The sequence below is a fragment of the Xyrauchen texanus genome, chromosome 1 (genome assembly GCF_025860055.1).
Source record: "Xyrauchen texanus isolate HMW12.3.18 chromosome 1, RBS_HiC_50CHRs, whole genome shotgun sequence".
Taxonomy (NCBI): domain Eukaryota; kingdom Metazoa; phylum Chordata; class Actinopteri; order Cypriniformes; family Catostomidae; genus Xyrauchen; species Xyrauchen texanus.
Window position 1 is genome coordinate 16,312,926 of NC_068276.1, and position 19,870 is coordinate 16,332,795.

Genomic DNA, 19,870 nt, shown 5'->3' on the forward strand with positions numbered 1-19,870 from the left:
GCCCTCCACCCTGCCACATTCAGCTTTTGACATGTATTTATTTGTGATACCATTCATATTACCTCTTTCCCATTTTTTTCCTTTTCATTCAGGATGTTCAGCAAATTTAAACAAACATATTGTTCACTCTTCTTTTGACATTTGTTGATAAAAGAAAGACAAAACCCATAGCCAGAGCACACTATCTCCTGGCTACAGCTAAAAACACAGCTACAACAGACAAGCACTGGGACTAAACAAAATATCCTGGCTTGTCATTGCATGTTTAAACTAAAGTCATGGCACTGCAAGTTGACAAAGATGAATCACAAGGAGCTACAACCCCTGGCGAGCACAAAGTGAGGACAGACGTCCACACACACAACTCTGGAAATATCAGAGCATGAAACGGTTGTGACTTCAGTCCAGCTGAGCCTGATACTCCCTGCCGCAGCTGCTCGGTGTGGGAGTACAGGAATGAGATAAAACAGCTAATGAGTAAAGCAGCTGATCTAACCATGCCCAATCATTTGGCTTCAGAGAAAAGAAAACAGAAACCCGAGAAAAAGGCTGCAATTGTGGTGCAAACGCGCCATTCTTGGGGGATGCTTTTTCCTGAAGGAAAGTCTCTTTATGAGACTCATGGTCAAAAAGATTATTTTCTTTGATGAATTTCGGTTCATTACTGCAACTGTATGTGTGCGTGATTTCGTGTGAATGTGTGCATACCTGAAGATTATCCATACAGGATTAGATAGTGACACAGAAACTATTGGACGCTACATGTTTACTCAGCCCCCAACATATGACAATGAACACTAACTGACTCTATTGTACTGTAGTCATAGCTAAGCTGTGACAACAAATGTATAATTTCCATAAAGGAGGTCTAGTATACTATCAACATTTCCATTTGTCTCTATTGCAGTTGCAGTTTTTTAAGTCACCTCAATGCCATCTATATTCTTCAAGAAGATAGATGGCATTAAGGTGACTTAAAAAAAAAAGTCACCTTAATGCCATAGTCACCTTAATGCCATATCACAATTTATTCTAGAGCTCCAGGAAAATGTTGTAATGACAATGATTATTGGCTGTTGACACCACAAGAATGTGCACAATACCAAAGACGTCAAGTAAGTTGTGATGTGAATGTCAGAAGACAGGAAAACATTTAAGTACATTTTATGATTTTACGAGCCATTCAACAACAAAAAAATCAGGTCACTGATAAAACATCTACTATAATATAATGTAATATTTGTGATGTATATGTTGCTTGCAAATTCGTCGGCAGAAGGTCGAAAGTTCTGCTGCTTAATGAGATTCAAACCACTGCCCCCTGTGGCCGCATCCATGTGCAACGTCCACAAGGTGGCACCAAAAGCAAGTTGTATTTTTTGTTGTAAATCTAACTGAGTCAATAGCAATGCATATTTTATTAACCAAACCGCCTAACCCAAACCTCAACTGTTACCCTAACCATCAGTAGAGTAAAAACTTAATTTTAGAGTAAAAATGCAAAGTCAAAATTCCACTTACCAGTGTTTACATGAACCTGACTACTTCCTGGTTTCCATGGGGCCTGGACCCATGTCTCAGGGTGAGCGCGGTTACTTCTTGTTTTCCATGGGACCAGATCCCATGCATGTCTCAGAGATAGCTCATGTAACATGCTATTAGATGTGAGATAAGGAAAGCTAAAAACAGTTTATCTGATGCAAAAATGTTTAATGAAGAATGGCTATTGTCAGAAAATCTGCAGTTTAGGGCTTTACTTTTTAGGGTACATGAAAATTCTGAAGCAGCATGACGATTTCCAGTGTGACCTTGTAGATTTACCAGAAGGAGCTAACTGCCCATGAAACCAGCCAAACATTGACCCCGTGATCTCTATGGTCCTACAGTATATAGTCTCCCTGTTTGGAATCAGAGTATGTGAGTGGAGTGGCAACAACTTCCCCTCTTTAATCACTCCGCTCCAGCTCCACTCCAGGTTGTCCATTTCCCGCTCCTCGCTCACTCCGCGCTCCTGGATTAGTGAAACCCTGTTCCGTGTTTGCTCCATGGCAAAATTTGCATCTAACGACCTCTCCACTGTAAAGTTACTTCAGTATGCTTTTTAATATCACAACCTTCAATGCAGAAGGTTTATTAAATGAAAAATAAATACACAATACTAGAAGAAAAGCTACAATGTGCTTTATTAGAAAACTAACATTAGATAGATTAGATACCATCCATCCATCCATCCATCGTCAACCGCTTATCCTGTGTACAGGGTCGCGGGGGGCTGGAGCCTATCCCAGCTAACATTGGGCGAAAGGCGGGGGACACCCTGGACAGGTCGCCAGTCCATCGCAGTAGATTAGATACATTTAATTATTTTTATAGCTTACTTCTGAAACATATCGCCAGCATTTTCTGGGTTTGATCAATTAAATACATAAATAAAAAACAAAACAAAAAACATTACATTAAAAATATAAATCACTAAACAATTTTTTTTTGTAAATAACCAGAACAAAAACAAAACATTAAATTAAATAAAATTAATAAATTACCAAAAAAAAAAAAAAAAAATGTATTATTGCCTAATTATTGCCTATTATTTTCTATTATTGCACTTCTTTTAATTAACCTTGCCCTATAATTCTGAGAAAAAAAATGATGATTATATTCTCAGAATGTTCTACACTTATTTTCCTCTATTCACATTTGCTGAACTTATTCATCTGCAAATGTACAATGCATAAATTATCATACGGCACTAAAATAAATTTAGATGGCAATCGTTTAAAGTCAAACTACGCAATATTAACACGTGGATTAGTTCAGTTGTTGTTTTGCGTCATTAAAAGTTCAATTCTATTTAATGCGATACATAGTACCCCACAGTATTTGTATTAGTATTTTTATCACATTATTTCTGGTTATATCAGAAATTCCATCTTTCCTTCATGCCAATAGTGTTTAACACTGCTTAACACATGGTGAATTATTGCATTAAGGTACATTAACAGGTGTTTTGCCCATGTTAGAGCATTTGTGGAGCTCTCTTGAGCGAGAGAAAACAATGACACTCGGGTCATTGTTTGGAGCGGGTTTTTTTAAAACCCGCTCCCATACTCTGTTTGGGATTGATTTGGAAATGTGTCTATGGACAAATTTAGATTTTTATTTGTCTTAGCACTGCGCAGTCTGGGTGGGCCTTTCCCAGACTGCAGTTACAAGGGAAATATGATTATATTATACAGTGTTTTTCTCCTTCGTTTTGTTTTCAAACCAATTCTAGACTGTATTTGGGGATGTTGTGGTGGGGAAAAATAAGAGTAAACCAGGCTTACATAAGCTGAGGATGTGTGTATGTTTCTGAGTCAAACAAGATTGTGAGCTCATGAATGGGCATATGTTGGTGGGGTGTGTATGTATGAGAGAGATAAAATGTGCTGTAGATTTACAGTATTAGTTTCCGCTTATTCTCCGGCAATGGCTCCAGATTAAGGAAGTGTCCACTCTGTTGGGCGAACAGGCTTGAATTGACTTAATTTATTGTACACAATGATGAATGCTCTCATACATCAGCTGATCAAAGCAAAGTATGTAATACAGTACACGGTGGAAGTTCTGTGCTTGGGTACATAAAATAAAGCTTCTTTTTAAGTCTGTGTGGCAGCCCAGAGCTGAAGTATAGCAAATATGATTACATTTTTCAAGTAGGCAAAACAAATCTCTTCCTCTTATCTCTGGCAGACAACAAACAGCCAGAAAATAACATCAGAGACCTCGGAGGAAACTTCCTTTGAGCTTGACGGAGGAAGGGCAAAGACTGATAAGAGGAATAGAGACAGAGAGGTAAAACAAAGAGGGAGAGAGAGAGAGAGAGAGAGAGAGAGAGAGAGAGAGAGAGAGAGAGAGAGAGAGAATATCTGGCATTTAATGGAAGAAAGTTATATTTTACTACTGGAAATAAATACAAATAAATTCATAATAATAATGTTTCTTAAAGGGGCATGTATGTCTTTTTTTTATTTATTTTTTATTTTATTTTTTTAAAAATGTTCCTTGAGGTTTACATATTATATTAGTAAATTCATACATTTGTAAAACAAGGTCATTTTCCACCCTCATTTTGACCCTCTGTTAGAAACACTTTCTTTCCAGAAACAGTTTTAGTGTTGCTTCTCCTTTAAGACTTGACAGTAAATGCCCACTGTTCTGATTGGCTCTCTGCTCTTGACTGACCTGCCCTCTCCTTATCATCTCACTGCTCACCGTTACTGGGCGAGGCTACGGAAGTGATAACATAAAGTAGGCGTTGATGTGTTGTTGTGGAGGTGGTCAGATGCAAATGTCTACCACGGTGTGACATCACTATGTGGAGGAATTAGAGAACGAGTCATTTTGGCAGCTTGGTTTCAACAAATGCTCTTTTTGCTGTAAGGGGGAAGTTTTGAGTTCTGAAACTTTCAGTATGTTTTTATAGTACAGTAAACTAAAAAGATCAAGGAAACTTTTATGCCTAATGTCAAAACCCTTTAAAGAAAATTAAGCCTATTTTAAGATGTTATGTATTATGACATTTTCATAACACTTGAACAAATTTCCCCTCCAAATTCTCATTACTATAATATGAAAAAATCTCATTACATTTATTTATACATATTAGTAGAATTTGTTTTACTGCCATAATTGCTATTTAATCTTAATATATATATATATATATATATATATATATATATATATATATATATATATATAAATATGGTGACGAGATTCACCCCAGCAACATTAAAGAGAACAGAGGGCTTACTCCAACCAATTATGTCTACATCAACTGTATGTACTGTACTGTTCATGATGCAGGCTGCCAATATGAATTGATTTCTGAGCCCAGAAATATGGAAATACAAGCAACACCAAATGGTTTGCCATTCACCTCATCAGACACGGTAACCTCTAAATGAAACCACATGATTACAGTCAGGGACAAAAACAAAACCAGATGCAAAATTGCAACCACAAAATGACATTCGCCAAGGCTGTGTATTCTCTTCCCAACCATAAAATGAACCACAGCAATATATTAACCTTAAGATACATCACCTGTGGAGGACTGTCCTTACAAACAGCAGCAGAAAAAGCTAATTGCACTGACCTTAATCTTATGCTAAACAATGACTGGATCATTTCCAGGTGAAAAGATGACACTACATTCATAACCAGAGAATGGTGTCAGGATGTTAAGCCTCTGGCCAGAACATCCTACAATACAATACAATACACAATAATACTGTGTAGTATCTAATCTAAGATCTATAGTTACAATATGGTCATGCTTCTATTAACCATGGATGTTATCATGTCACCGTGCATACAAGAGTGGGCTCAGGGCAGAGCCATTTAATGTTAATGGTGTTAAAATGCTATTGAAACTGTTAATGTTTTTTGTTGTTTTCTGCATTTGCCAATGCAATTTAACAATAAAATATTTTTAAATTTTCTGAAGCCACCATCCATGATGCTAGGGTGTTGCGGGTGGTTGCCAGGGCATTGCTATGCAGTTACTAAGGTGCTGGAAGAGTTTGTGTCTATGCATTGCTGGGCAGTTGCTAGGGTGTTCTGGGTGGTACAATTCAAACCACTCCTAAGTCTAAAAAATATTCTTGTCCCTAGATAAGACTCTGGTACTTCCTTCAATATGGGCCTATCAGATTTTTTTAAAGCCATTTAATTGTTGCCAGTTAAAAACCAAAAGTCAAATTGTTAAAAAATAGTAATAGCACATTATTCAAGCTACACAATTTGAGGTATCATTCATAAATGGCGCAGGGCAATTTACACACTGAAGTTAGTAAGAAATTTGAGTTATGAAGTTATTCAAGCAAGCACCACTAATAGTTGCAACATCTGAAAATACTTAAAAATGTATTTGTTTTTGTGGAAGACGGACATGTTTGACCATTGTGCTGTGTTTTTTTTTCAGCCACATTTTTTAGATGCAGTGTCAAGTAAAAAAATAAAAAATACACTTTTAAAAACATGCCTTGAGACATCTGCATTCTATTCTATTTGTTGCGATGCATCTAGCCTTTATCAGCGCAAGAACACGTTCAGTCTGAATAGCCCCTCGGACTACTTATTATTTTAGATTTTAAAGCAATGTAAATCAAAGTTTAACAGGGGCAGACATTTCAAACTACTAAGCATGAGCAAATTTGTAATGTAAAGAATGTTCAAGCACAAATGCCCACCAGGAACATATCTGCAAGCATTTAAACAGTGCCACATTAGCATTTGCAGCACAGCATAAACATTTTCCCACTCCTTTGTGTGAGGGTAAGGGAGGAGAGCAGCACCCATTTGTCCTGGTGGAAAAGCATCCATCATCATCTAAGCTTAACCCATGACCCCACCCAAATACGCTTTCAAACCTTCTCCCTTTCCTCCCTCTTTTTGTGCCGAACCAGTGGGCTTTCAAACTGAAACCTTAGACTCATAATTACATGTTAGCAGATCTCTTTATACTGACAAAAAAAAGTTCCATGTGACCAAGTGCCAACCAACTAGATTCAAAGCCATGGTGGAATGTGTGTAAAAGACAACCTGTTAAATGTCTGAGGAAAGATCAGGGACGGAGCAAAGAGCTCACCATGGAAAAGAAGTAGCATCTTCACTTTTACAAGATTTTTTTCAATGATTCTTTGCAGCAAACAAACTTTACAGTATATTGCTATGATTCTTTGGTTATTTTTGGTGCTATAATATGCTATTCTATAGGTTCTTCAGATTATCTTATTGGTTTCTGGGTTATTTAAAGCACCTGTATCTATGAAGTAAAGTACTAGAGCATAACTAAGCTCTTTTGGAACTTCAAATGAATGTTCCAGGTTAACTTCTCTAACTATTTGTAAGATTGTTCTGGATTTTGGATTCGTTAACTTTTAACTAGTTTTCTCAGTTACCTGCTGAAGCAACTATCCCAAACATAATACATGCACTTTATTTAGCAAGAAAGCATCTGCCAGCACATCATTGTAAATAAGCTATGCTCCATGCCAGAAGTGGCAGCTCTAAAATTGCTGATACACAAAGTGTCAATTTGATAATTTAATAGATTTATAATGAGAGATAATAAGATGCCATAAATAACTACTAATGACTTCCCATTTGTCTTGAGGTAGGTTAGCTCAAACAGGCGAAAACTAAAGAGAGAAAATTAGCTCCCTGACTGCATCCAAAACTATTCTCACAAAAAAACCAACAAAACACAAATAAATCTGCATGCAGCCCACATAAAACAAAACCAGACTTCTTGAATTTACATTAGCTGGGTTCTTTTATCTGAAAGAGTCTGGAAGCAATTAGCTTCATCTTTCAGTGCTGAGCCACAATGGTCAGACGCTACTCAAAAGCATTCAGGACTATTGATTGTGTTATTGTGAGATGCCCCAGCTCTTAGGTGAGGGACATGGGTGTGGCATGGCAGGTGGAAATGGTGAATGTATATTGAAGTGAGGCCATGGTTGGGAGTTGGCAGCTCTGATGAGGGACAAGACTAACTGTTTCCATGCACGCAGAGAGACACACATTCATTCACTCACTCATATAGCTATCTAAAAGGCTATCTAATGCTTAAGCAATAGCATTGATAATTCCTCTAGCTTTAGTATTCAGAGAGGCATATTGGTTTAAATGACCATCAAAATCATTACTAATCCTCAGCAAATTCAGGTCACTGGGAGCATTTTCTCTAATGTTGGACAGGGGGATAGTAACAAAGCTTGTTTTGGGATTCCAGATCTGGGATGGACAGGCCATGCATCTCGAGGAAAAAAAACATTGCCCTTTAGCAGAACATGTGGCCTCTGCTCAATGTATTGGAAATGCAACTGTCAAACAAACATGGAATATGGGCAAATATTTGCAAGGAAAACTGTCGGAGAAGACCAAGTACATGTTTATATCTGAAGACAGGATACATTTTTTATTTTTCATCTAAGAACATTTGTAGACATCTGAGACATAATGGTGACCTCACTGTTAATTGTCAGTCTAAACACAGGTATGCAATTAAATAAAAACCAAAGAAAGAAGAACAAATCAGGCAAAGTTATCTGTAAATGGGCATTATGCTATATGACAACTGACAGCAAGATGTGTGAAAGTGTCTAAATTTAACAAAGTAGTTTAAGTAGGAAACCTTGGGTGGATCTGAGATTTCCTCACTGTTGTCATTTGCTTCAGTTACAGTTCTTGCATTTTAGTTAGTTTCACCTAAACATTTCAGGGAGTCGTTCCACACTGACCAAAACATTCCAATGCGAGACCACACATGTTCTATACAATGCACAATTAAAACATTCTGTAGAATCAATTTCTAACACCTCGAAGGTTGATCAATTATATCTACACCTACATAAGTATCCACATGCACATAGTTTAAACCAAAACAGATGTAACGACTTCGGGAGGAAACTTACTTTAGTAGATTGAAAGGTTAAAGTTGGCTCCATTTGTGTTAGAATTATTAGTCCTCAGCGCTCCTTTAAACACCCAGCATAAATAAACATGTCCATTCAGCTGCACGGTCTGAGTTCACAGGGAGAAGCTGAAGTGAGTGTGTCTGTCTTTGCACAAGAGTTCCAGCACTGTCCCTGTCTACGGTCTCTGTCTGTCTTTCCCTCCCTTTTCCCTCCTCCTTTCCCTGTCTCCTTTCACTCTCTGTTACAGACACATTTCTCCTCCCACTAAATCCTCTAGCAATAAACCTTCACTCTCTCAGACAAACCCCAACAAATCTATCACGTCATGTTGATTTGGAAGGCAACTCCACACTGTGCAAATTTACGAATTGAGGTATGTTCACTTTTTAAAGTTAAATTTCTTCAAGATTGAAAATCTAAAAAATGCACATCAATGTATAATACATATCCTTTGGAAAACTTGCTGACTTTAAAGAAAACAATGTGTGTCATCCTACTTTCTCCTATCCCAACTTAATATGTAGAGACAACTATTAGTAAAACTGTGACGAGGAGGAGGATGTGGCCGGGCCGAGAGGATGCACACTCGGTGCTGAGTTACCCAATCAGAGGAAGAGAGAGAAAAGAGGAGCCGGGGAAGCCAGAGAGAACGAGAGAGAGAGAGAGAGAGAGAGAGAGAGAGAGAGAGAGAGAGAGAGAGAGAGAGACAGACGCACGTGGCACTGTGTGTGTGTGTGTGTGTGTGTGTGCGTTGACGTCTGTTGTTTGTTTCAGTTCAGCATTTGTGTTGATTAAAGTCTTGTTAATTGTAATCCGGTTCCCGCTTCCTCCTTTCCCGAACCATGTAACAAAAACATCATGTTGGTTGATAACCCTGAAAAGAACTGTGGCACTATCAAAAATTGGTCTGTTTTTTTTTTTTAGCATTCTTACCAACCAGTCATTGCAACATTTACTCATTACATCGTCATGGCACCAAAGTTAAAATTGGCTATAATGTTATGCATAAAAAAGTTTAGATTTAATCACATAAAAATGATGTTTTAATCTGGGTTCTTGCTACATGGCTAACCTGCACTAGGGCACGTTATTTTCCCGATCAGAGATCTCATACAGATACCTGATCAATCAGCTGTGAACAAAGTGAAAGTTACTCCCTCTGTATCTCTCAATCCGATTAAAGAAATCCGCAAAATCAGCTCATATATATATAATACATATACATATATATAATTATTATTATTATCCCTTTGTGAATGCCACCAAAACCCCGTATTTCATAGAGTTGCCATGAACATACTGTATTTCACATGATGTTCAATAAAAGCACACTGGCACACCAAATACATCTTTTAGTGCATCATATTTTTTACACATATTTATACAGTATCAGCCTGTATGTGATAATTAAATTATTTTGATCACATTCAGATATTTTTTCAGCAGTCCTTTCGAGCTCTAGCAGCAGCAAAGTTTCTTCTTGTTGAATAAATGTCTTTAAATGTATTATTTAATAGTGATCCTCTGTGCTGTAAATGTTCTAATTATTCATGATTTCATAGTGATCGTTCTATTGTGCAAATTTGTTTTCATTGATCATATTTTTGTAACATCTTCTTGTGCTGTGTAAGTCTTAAAGTTCTTCATCATTTTCAAAAGGATCTTCAGTGAAGAAGTAAAGTACGCTGTCTCTCTTATGAAAAGTAAATTGCACTGTCTCTCTCCATGTTACAAGTGATTGGCTGTTCACTTCATACATGTAAATGCACTCCTGAACTAATCATAAATTCAGGATCAAACTTTGAGTTGATAGAGAAAGTTAATAAGCAGCATCTTAGCTCTAATGAAGCCTGATTGGATTTGGTGGGTTTTGTCAAACTAAAACCAATCCTGGAATCCTGAATTTGTTAAACTTTGTCTAGAGTCCAACAACAAAGTTAAAGTAATTGAAAAACCAACACTATGCACACCTATGCGATTTCTTGAAAAAAGGTGTTCAATCCTTATCCAAGGGATGTACTATCCCGCAAAGTTTAGTTCCAGCTCTAAACGACCACACCTGAACCAGCTCATCAAGGTGTTCAGGTTTACTTGAAAACTACAGGAAGGTGTTTGTTGTGGTGGGGGCGTGGTCGAGCATTCGTACAGAGAGATAGAAAGCGGTAAGGGTGCACATGCCTGAGCGCTATAATGTGCAACACCTGTTTCTGATTGCAGTAAGCATTGGGGAGAGCAAAACAGTAAAACAGGTGTTTCGGACAAATGCTCGACCACGCCCCGCTAGAGTGTGATAGGCCAGGATTGGAGCTAAACGCTGCAGGAAAATAAATTTCCATAAGAAGGATTGTGTACCTCTGGTCTTGGTCGACAGAACACCAGCACCTCACATGCTGTAGACCTAGTCCCTGGACAAGATGATCACTTTCCACTTTAAAAAACTGTTTATTTCAACATCGAACCCACTGCAGTCACACAAATGGATGGAGGATGCTAGAAATAGCATCAGTTGTAACTATTTAGTGCACAACAGGTGAATCTTTGAACAATAAATCTACAACGTATTATAAACTATACTCCTGCCACCTCTGAAAAATAGCCACATTTGGCTTGGGTGTTAATTTTACACCCTGTTCAACTGCACATATGCTACTGCTGCTGCTGCTGAATAACCTTGGGTCAGCACAGGTGGGCAGTTATTTCTTGTCCTGGATTACTGACTACCTTACCAGCAGCCCATATCTCAATGCAGAACAGTGTTAGATGTGACAGTCATTATTCAATTCCACCTTCTACACATTTGACAATGCGCAGAAGTTCTTGAATGACTCTTTAATCATTGTGAAAATTGATAAATGGAACAATAAGGATGACTGGGACATGCTCAGTAACTTTGTTGAATGGTGTCAATTTAACCACTTCAAACTAAATGCTGTGATTTGGGTAGCCAAGGACCCATGCCACCATCCAGGGACACAGTTGCAAGTGTATGGCTTGGGACTATGCACTTTCTGTGGTACCCTCAGGTTATTCAGCACTGTCAGGATGCCATCCTCCTGCAGTTCAAGTGATTTTCTAACAAGAAAAAAAAAAAAGAATCCAGAACCGAGTTTGTTTCCACCCTTGAGCAAAGATGGCACCATGCAAGTCACATAATTCTCGGGATGCATGTGCCAACTGAGCTACCATCATTAAAGGAATGTTCCGGGTTTATTACAAGTTCAGCTCAATCGACAGCATTTGTGGCATAATGTTGATTACCACAAAAATGTATTTGTTCTTCCTTTTCTTTAAAGAAAAGCTAAACTCTGGGCTCCAGTAAGACACTTACACTGGAAGTGAATGGGGCAATCTGTAAACATTAAAATACTTATGGTTTTTAAATGTATAATCAAACAACATAAAGGATATGTGTGTAAACTTTATTTTAGTGGGATAAAATCACTTACTAACCTTTTCTGTGTAAAGTTATAGCCAATTTTACAACTTCATTACCATGACGATGTAATTTCACCAAACCCTAAAATGACTGTAAAGTTAATGATTTAAACAACTTTACAGCTCAAATAATATATTAATTTTAACAAAAGAATTAATGCAAGTGCTTTTATCAAATTATAAGCTTCATATTTCTGTTTAAATCTTCCAAAAATTGGCCAAATTCACTTTCATTGTCCCCATTCACTTCCATAGTAAGAACCTCGATTTTTACTTTTTTTTTTTAAAGAAAAGGTGGAACGAGCCAAAAGAATTTTTTGTGGTAATCAGCATTATGCCACAAATGCTGTCGATTGAGCTTAACGTGTAAAGAACATGGAACATTCCTTTAAGATGAATGAGAATGCTGACAGCTCTCTCCAGATATTGTATAGTGTGTAGTTGGGTTCCACATGCAGGTCTGCAAATATGCATTCCTAATGAAAAACTTTACTGAGCACTTTATCAATCAGTAGTAGCAGCAGCAATCTTCTATGCAGTAATCAAGAAGGCTGGCTCAGTGCTAGGGTTAAACCTCAAACCCCTAGATGTGTTGCCTTAAAGAGGGATACTTTCCAAATTCTCAGCTGTCATGAAAACACACCTACTCAAAAATTGTTTCTGCTCAGTAGAGCAACTTTAGCAACAGACTGTTTCCACCACAGTGTGCTAAGTAATACTTCCTCCTGGCAGAGGGCATGAAAGATCTGAAACATCGGAGTAGTCTCAAATTTCCTGTATGAAAAACACAGCATTTGCATCCTATTAATGAACAGTAGTGTGGAGACAAAATCATGTCACATATATTTGTGAAGAAATAAGAGGTTTGGCAAACGATAAAGTGTTTTTTTTTGCTGTTGTTGTTGTAAAAACAATGGCTGTTTTAAATGAATACCAAGAACTGTGATCCTTTTTTATCTCTGCAACAGATTTTTAGCAGCAATTTTTTGCAACACGTCTCTTTCTTTGCGATACCTAAATTATTTATTTGCAATGCTCCTTTTTATCTTGCTTTTCAGACAAATATGTGTCTTGTTTCATATTGCGATACCTCTTTCCCTTTAAAGGTGCTATATGTAATATTTTTACTGTACAAAATCATAAAATGACCATTATGTCATTAGAGAATTAGGAAAGATGCTAAGATGAAATACTGGCTTCTCCGATAACAATGCTAGAGCCTGTAAATTCTACTTTGGAGTTTCCATTCCGGGCTGGAATTTCTGTTTATGTTTTGGCCTGTGTGATCCCGCCCACTGCCCACTAACCAATAGTAATAGTAATATAATATATATATATATATATATATATATATATATATATATATATATATATATATATATTATAATCGTTTTAATGTGTAGTTAAAATGTAATGTAAAAGTTTAAGTTGGACTGAAATTATTGTGAAGTCAGACTTAAAGGGACAGTACATCCAAAAATGAAAATTCTCTCATCATTTACTCACCCTCATCAAAATTGGTCTCTGCGTTGTGCGCATGCATGTTCCGAAAGACAGGTGATGTGCATTGTGTATTTAACATCCTTCCTTTAAAAATTCGACTACGCCTTGCGTCACACATGGACAGACAGATGATTACTTGCTCAACTATGCAAAAAACTGCTGTAGCTCGATTATAGCTTGTTAACAGAATATCATATAAATGGAATTTATAATATGTAAATACCAAAAAGTACTTAGAAATCTCTTTCAAGTTTTGTATCAAGAAATCCATCAAATAGAGGTGGAGTTTGTTGCAACCCCTTGAGTTTAGCACAAACCTGCTGAGTATTACTGAAATGAGCTAAATGACCTCTCATTTAGATGCTATCTGGCAACAAAGTACATGCTTAGACCATGCATTTTCCAACCAAACAAGCCTCTCCATTTCACGTCCCCTCCCTCTCCTGGTGAGCACCAGCGTGACTGATGTTCTCATAACCACACTTTCCAGTCTGCCTGACCACCAGAGGGGCATTAATGCCGTGAAAAAGGCTGCCTTAAGTTCCAGGAAAAGCCAAAGGGAAATCCTACTCCTCTCAGATTCCAAACTTGGAGAGGTGACAAACCTTTTCCAGCTTCAAGCCTCAAGAAACTTGCTGGTTTCAATTCAAAGGCCTCCGTTAAAGTATGCACAAAATAAATGTAAAGGTATGAAATGTACTCATATTCAACCTAGTAAAAGTTTGTTTTAAGAAGGCAACAAAACTAGGACTAAAAGGAATAGTTCACTCAAAATTAACATTCTGTCATCATTTACTCATCCTCATGTCATTTCAATCCTGGGACCAGGGACAGCCGTGGTCACCGTTCACTTTCATTGTATAGAAAAGAGCAGCTTAGACATTTTGCTAGATAACTTCTTTTGCGTTCCACAGAAGAAAGAAGGTCATACAGTTTCAGAACTAATTTTAGGGTGAACCACCCATTTAAACGGCAAAATCGATTGAACATTTTTTTATAGTGTGTGTTTTCAGACTGTTCATCCACACAAAGAGTTCTTTATTTGGGAGACGATACTAATGGAACCATCACAGTGGAACCACGTGTTGATAAGCGTAAAGAGTTTCACAGTTATCGTTGTCTATTGAATAGAGAAAAACGTGGTTGTGTTTGAGAATTATACTATGACAAATGCCCCCCAGTAAACATGTATGTAGTGAGAGAAAAGAAATGTGGAGTTTAGGGAGTAAGACCACCATAAATTTAAAACAGGAATCGTGTATAACAGATTGACAGAATATGAATGTATAACCAATAGCAGACACACACACACACATATATATATATATATATATATATATATATATATATATATATATATATATATAATTATTATTATTATTAAGTTAGAGGGCAACTGTCCCTTTCACTGTTTTTATTGATCATCACATTAAATATTAACACTGCAGCAAATTGTATGACTTATAAAAACTACGATTTGTTAGTCAATAACTGTAAAAACTGGTTCATCTTACCTCAAGGTCATTAAGTGAATGAGCCAGACTGAGTCGTTTAGGCACAACCGAAGGTCTTCGAACAGAGGCGCGTCCTCTTGTGAGTGCCCAAAATATGGATCCCTGAAAGGACAAATATTAACCAAAGATCTGATTAAAGCTGATCCTACTAATGCTATTTTTATTGGCAGAAAAGGATTTGTATGTACACACTCTGTGCTTCTTATGTTCACCATTCAAAACAATTATATAACATTAATACAAAATGTAAGTTGCATGGTGGTAATCCAAAAGTAAGACTTACAAGACAATTTATAAAATAGAGAGTAAAATGGCCTCAATTACGTAATTTTCTCTGAATTTGAAGCTTTGAAACAGTTCAATCAAGGGTAAATTTGTGCTGAAGGTTATTATGAATTTAATGACTGGCAGAGAATGAGCAAGATATCACTCTGACATGACTCATGCATGACCCAGTCATTTACTTTGCCTTTTCCTCTGAAAATCATTCTTACAACTAAAGGAGTCACAAGCATGCTTTAGGCTTTATCAATGCTGACGTTTGCTCTGTGTCATTGCCAAAGGACAAAAATGAAAAAAGACATTTCTGAAGGAATGACACTATCTCACATTTTTTTATATACTACCCTGTCCATTTACACTGAACCAAATACAATTTGTGTGTACTTTTTACATGTTAGTAGATTTTCTGCTTTTAAAGGATGTTATATTCTATTAAGTACCCTAATGCTAATTCATTTATTACTCTGCTGTCCAAAAAATGTATAATTACTGTCCAATAATCTACATTTACAATTAAGGCTTCAAATTCAATCAGAGAAGCAAACATGTCAAAGAGAGATGGATAAGCCAGCAATAAATGTTATCAGTGAAACAAAATAAACTATATTTCTCTGTTCTGTCACATGGCTGACAAATTGTTCCTACATTGTAAATAGACCTAAGGCTGATCCATCCGGAGTAATTACATTGAACTGTGCTAATCAACCCAATAGCTCCATCTGCTGTGCCTATTACTCGCAGCACCATCTGTCCCATGTTCTCATTGTATTAAGCCCTTTAGCTTAGTACTATTGCAATAAACCTGTAACATGACTGACTGCTGGGGAGACAGCAAAGACAAAGCAAAGATTGTGTATTTCGTTTCTCCTTACACAGGTGAGATGTTAACAGCAGAACACAAAACATGAAAATCAAAAATAATAGTGGTTTTCACTGAATTGTTATTCAAATGAGTTGGATATTAGCCAAGCTTTACTATATTAACTCCAAAAAAATTGTTTGTTGCTTAGCCTAAACTCAAAAAATGTGCTACTCTGTGTTAAGCATGCGGTAAAAAACGAATTTTGTTTCGGAAATTGAGAACCTACTTTATTAAGTTTACTCCAACTAACTTTTCATATAGTTATTTGTGTTGCAGAGTTCATAAGGGGTCCATTTGTAACTAGTCAGGAATTAGTAAACCGGTCCATAATGTTTCAATATCGAGCATGTTTATATGCACAGCAATATGCTAATAACTATAACAAATCAGCTTATTCAAGAAAACAGAAAACGTCATAACAGTGTTTACATGAAATTTAAAATAATCAAATTATTCTCACTTTTGTTGTCAAAAAGTAAACAGGCATGAGCACAACACTTGCACACATTGGATAAACCATAAGAACACAGGTAAAAGGTGTTTTACATGCAACTCCAAATCAGGACAATAGGAAAAAATCAATAGTTTTGCTTGAACTGTTTCTGGACTAACCCTGGACGATTGCTGCATTTACATTTACATATCGTCTGCTTTTTAAGCAAAATTGGTGGAATTGAAATCCAGATCTGATATATGGTCAGTGTATAAACTTACTTTATTCTATCTGTCACAGTGCTAGGAATAAAGTTATTTTGTTCAATTTCCCAAACAAAGGGAACACTAATAACCATAAAGGTGACTTCAACAACCAATTACACGTCCCTTCAAGTCCCCATGCTTTCCTGAAGATGCATACTTAAACAATGTTTTGAGCGTAGTTTTAAGTGTTCTCTCACAAGATAAAAAGTTGTTTAATCATAGAACGTATGTTCATTATTTAGTTAACTTGGTAATGTTACTCAAGATGACTGTTTCACTTTTTTCAGTGTGTTGACTGCATGAAAACTTTATGAAAATCATGTTATCTCAACTATTTAAGTTGCATTGTCAACTTTACATTTAAACTGACTTTTGAAAATCAGTGAAGGCAACTACAAAGCAAGATTACTGTTTAGTGTAGTGTATGTAATATGAGAACAGATAAAAACAAGATGTCAAGTTATCTGTGGTTTCCTTCCTGACCTTGTTTTCTCCATCCTTTTGCTTGGATGCAGTACTGAAGAACCGGCATGCCATTTTGTGCTGTGGGGTGATGTTCATTCTCTGAGGGTGTTTGAGATCATCTAGTGGTTTGTATCTGAGAGTTGGGATTTGTTCCATAGCAGGTGGAAGGGTGTCACTTTTATTTCTGAACCCGTCATCGTCCCTCTCTGCTAAGCACTCAATGCTGTTGGGGCGAGATTTCTGCCAGCGAGCTTTTAAGCCAATAGAAGGTCGGCGTTGACTGCTTCTGTGTTTAGATGGCAAGTAAGATTGTGCAATCAGAGGAAGAGGAGTAAAAGCTGAACTAACTTCCCCAGCAGAGGCACATACTAGAGTTACAGGCTGACCAGTCCCTGTTAGTGGTTCTGACAGAAGGCACCGGTGTCCTTGTTTGAGTAATGCACTGTTCCTATGTTGGGAATAATATGGTGGTGGGCTCGGAATGTTTGGGGATGTGAAGCTCAACTGGCCAATGAGGTTGTCTCGATCCTCTGGCGATGCATTTCCAATCCCACTGTCACTTCCGCTACCACTGTTCTGGGTAATTTGCTGTCCTTCAACAGGATTTTCACTGTCCAGTTTCAGTCTTAGTTTTTCAATATAGTCTCCCATGTCAGTATAGAGGACGGACACAAAGTTTGAAATCGAGTGGGGAGTCTGAGGAAACTCCAAACATCTTTGAGTGTCTGGATCTGGAGTACACTGAATCCCAAAGTGCCCTATGATACTTTGATGCTCCTTGTGGTCATGAAGCTCTGGGTCTATGAAAAAGACATGACATAATGTCTTCAGAGGGGCATCTGATTGTGCTCCTGCTTCAATACTTTTGGTCGAGTCAGCTGAGACAAGACCAAAGAACCTGCTGTCTTCTGTGCAAATTACGCAAAGCGCCAGGCTCTCCGCAGGGTAAGATACCAGAACAGCATCTCGGTCATCACAAAGCTGAACACAGTTGGATTTGATCCTCATCATGACCAGTGAATGGGTCTTCTGCTCAATTCCAATCTGGCTGATACACTCACGGATGGCTAGCAATGCCTCCTCCTCTGAGTGTGATATTATGAGCTCCAGTTCCATGGAGTTGATGTATCCCACAATCATTGCTACATTCAGGATGTTAGAGTCCGAAGCAAAATCATTCTTACTCTGAACTTCAGAGAAAACAGAGTCCTTACTTACGACTGGAGATGTGTCATTTTGCGAGAGACTGTCAGGGTGGCTTTTGGATCGGCAATGCAGGACCCAATAGGACATATCTGGTTCTGACAAAGGTCTTTGTTTTTTCAGCCTTTCTTGTGGTGTGCTCGTGCTGCTCTTATCTGTGATCTCAAAGATGGTATCAAAACATCCAACAGACTGAAGCATCGGTTCCGCCTTGTCTCTGCCATTGAACTTACCTAAGAAAGGGTCCTTCTTTCCTGGATTGAGCCATGGCAATTTAGCCTTACTCTGACAAGCCAGCTCCTCATCACTGGAGGAGGAGTTTATGGGTGGTCTGTCACCTGATGTGACCAGCAAACAGAGTGAGCGTGATGACATACCAATCAGCTTCACCACGGCCTTGTGTGTGGCCTCAGACACATCTGTACCGTTCACACGCAGAATGCGGTCCCCAGGTCGTAGCCCGACACTGTATGCCGGACTGCCTTTTATTATTCCACGCAGGGCACAAGGTGCTTGTCCGGCTATGGTGAATCCATAGCCAGCTCTGCCACGTTCCATCTCCACCCTGCGGACCGCTGGGCTAGGGGGCCTTTTCAGATGCCTCATTGCAGACTCAGCTGGTTTCAAAACTCTCATTTTGGTGCAGGAACTCACCGGATGGGGTACAGCTGTATCAGTCCAGGTCAGACCCAAAACCATCTATAAACAATCATCTTACCACACTGCTGAGGAACAGACCTGAGTGGAGTAAGGTGACTTAGGTTAGGATACATTTTTTTATTTGGTGATATTTGTGTATTAAGAATTCAAAAACATTTAAATATTCATTCATGTGTTGAAATTTGTAATACATGAACAAACAAGGACATAGAATAAAACAAAAGCAGACAATAAAGAGGTACCTATTACTTTAAAACACCTGTTACATTGCATGTCTATTATTTACTTGAAGATGGGCTGTATAAAGTTACATTTTACACAGTGTTGATGGAAAAACTCAGGTTTCTGATTCTGTCTTACCATAGCAACTACACATATACAGTATATATATTCAACATAAATGATAGCAGTTGGCATGAAATTTCAAACAGTGAAAGCAGGGGTTTATTCATATTCATAAACAGACTACGTGAAATATTGATGCTTTTAAACATTCATAACTGATCATAACTGAAGTGAACACAAGTGAACTGCACAAAAGCTAAAAGATTATTAAAAATGTTGAAAAGGAAACGGTGAAGTCACAGCACCTGAAATATATACTGTAACAAAACAAATCCTTTTGTTGATTTTTATTTATTTATTTTAATATTAATAACAATAATAAATAAAAGTCATAATAAACTGGCAGCTGTGGTTGCCAGAATAATTATGTAAAAAATACAGTAAAAAACGAGTACATAGGCTACTCGTTAATCAATTAAGGTTTTTTTCCGTAGCAT

General features: G+C 37.5%; 1 protein-coding gene across 2 annotated transcripts in view; it reads right to left on the minus strand.

The window, feature by feature from the left end:
* The window catches only part of LOC127638843 (regulator of G-protein signaling 12-like), a 51,220-nt gene that overhangs the window by 30,942 nt on the left and 408 nt on the right, over positions 1-19,870 (minus strand). For both annotated transcript variants that reach the window (XM_052120682.1, XM_052120600.1), the window contains exons 2-3: positions 17,244-19,166; positions 14,918-15,019 (exon numbers count right to left, since the gene is read on the minus strand). In XM_052120682.1, coding sequence (XP_051976642.1) covers positions 14,918-15,019; positions 17,244-19,127 — 1,986 coding nt within the window. In that variant the 5' untranslated portion in view covers positions 19,128-19,166. The remainder of the gene's footprint in view (positions 1-14,917; positions 15,020-17,243; positions 19,167-19,870) is intronic.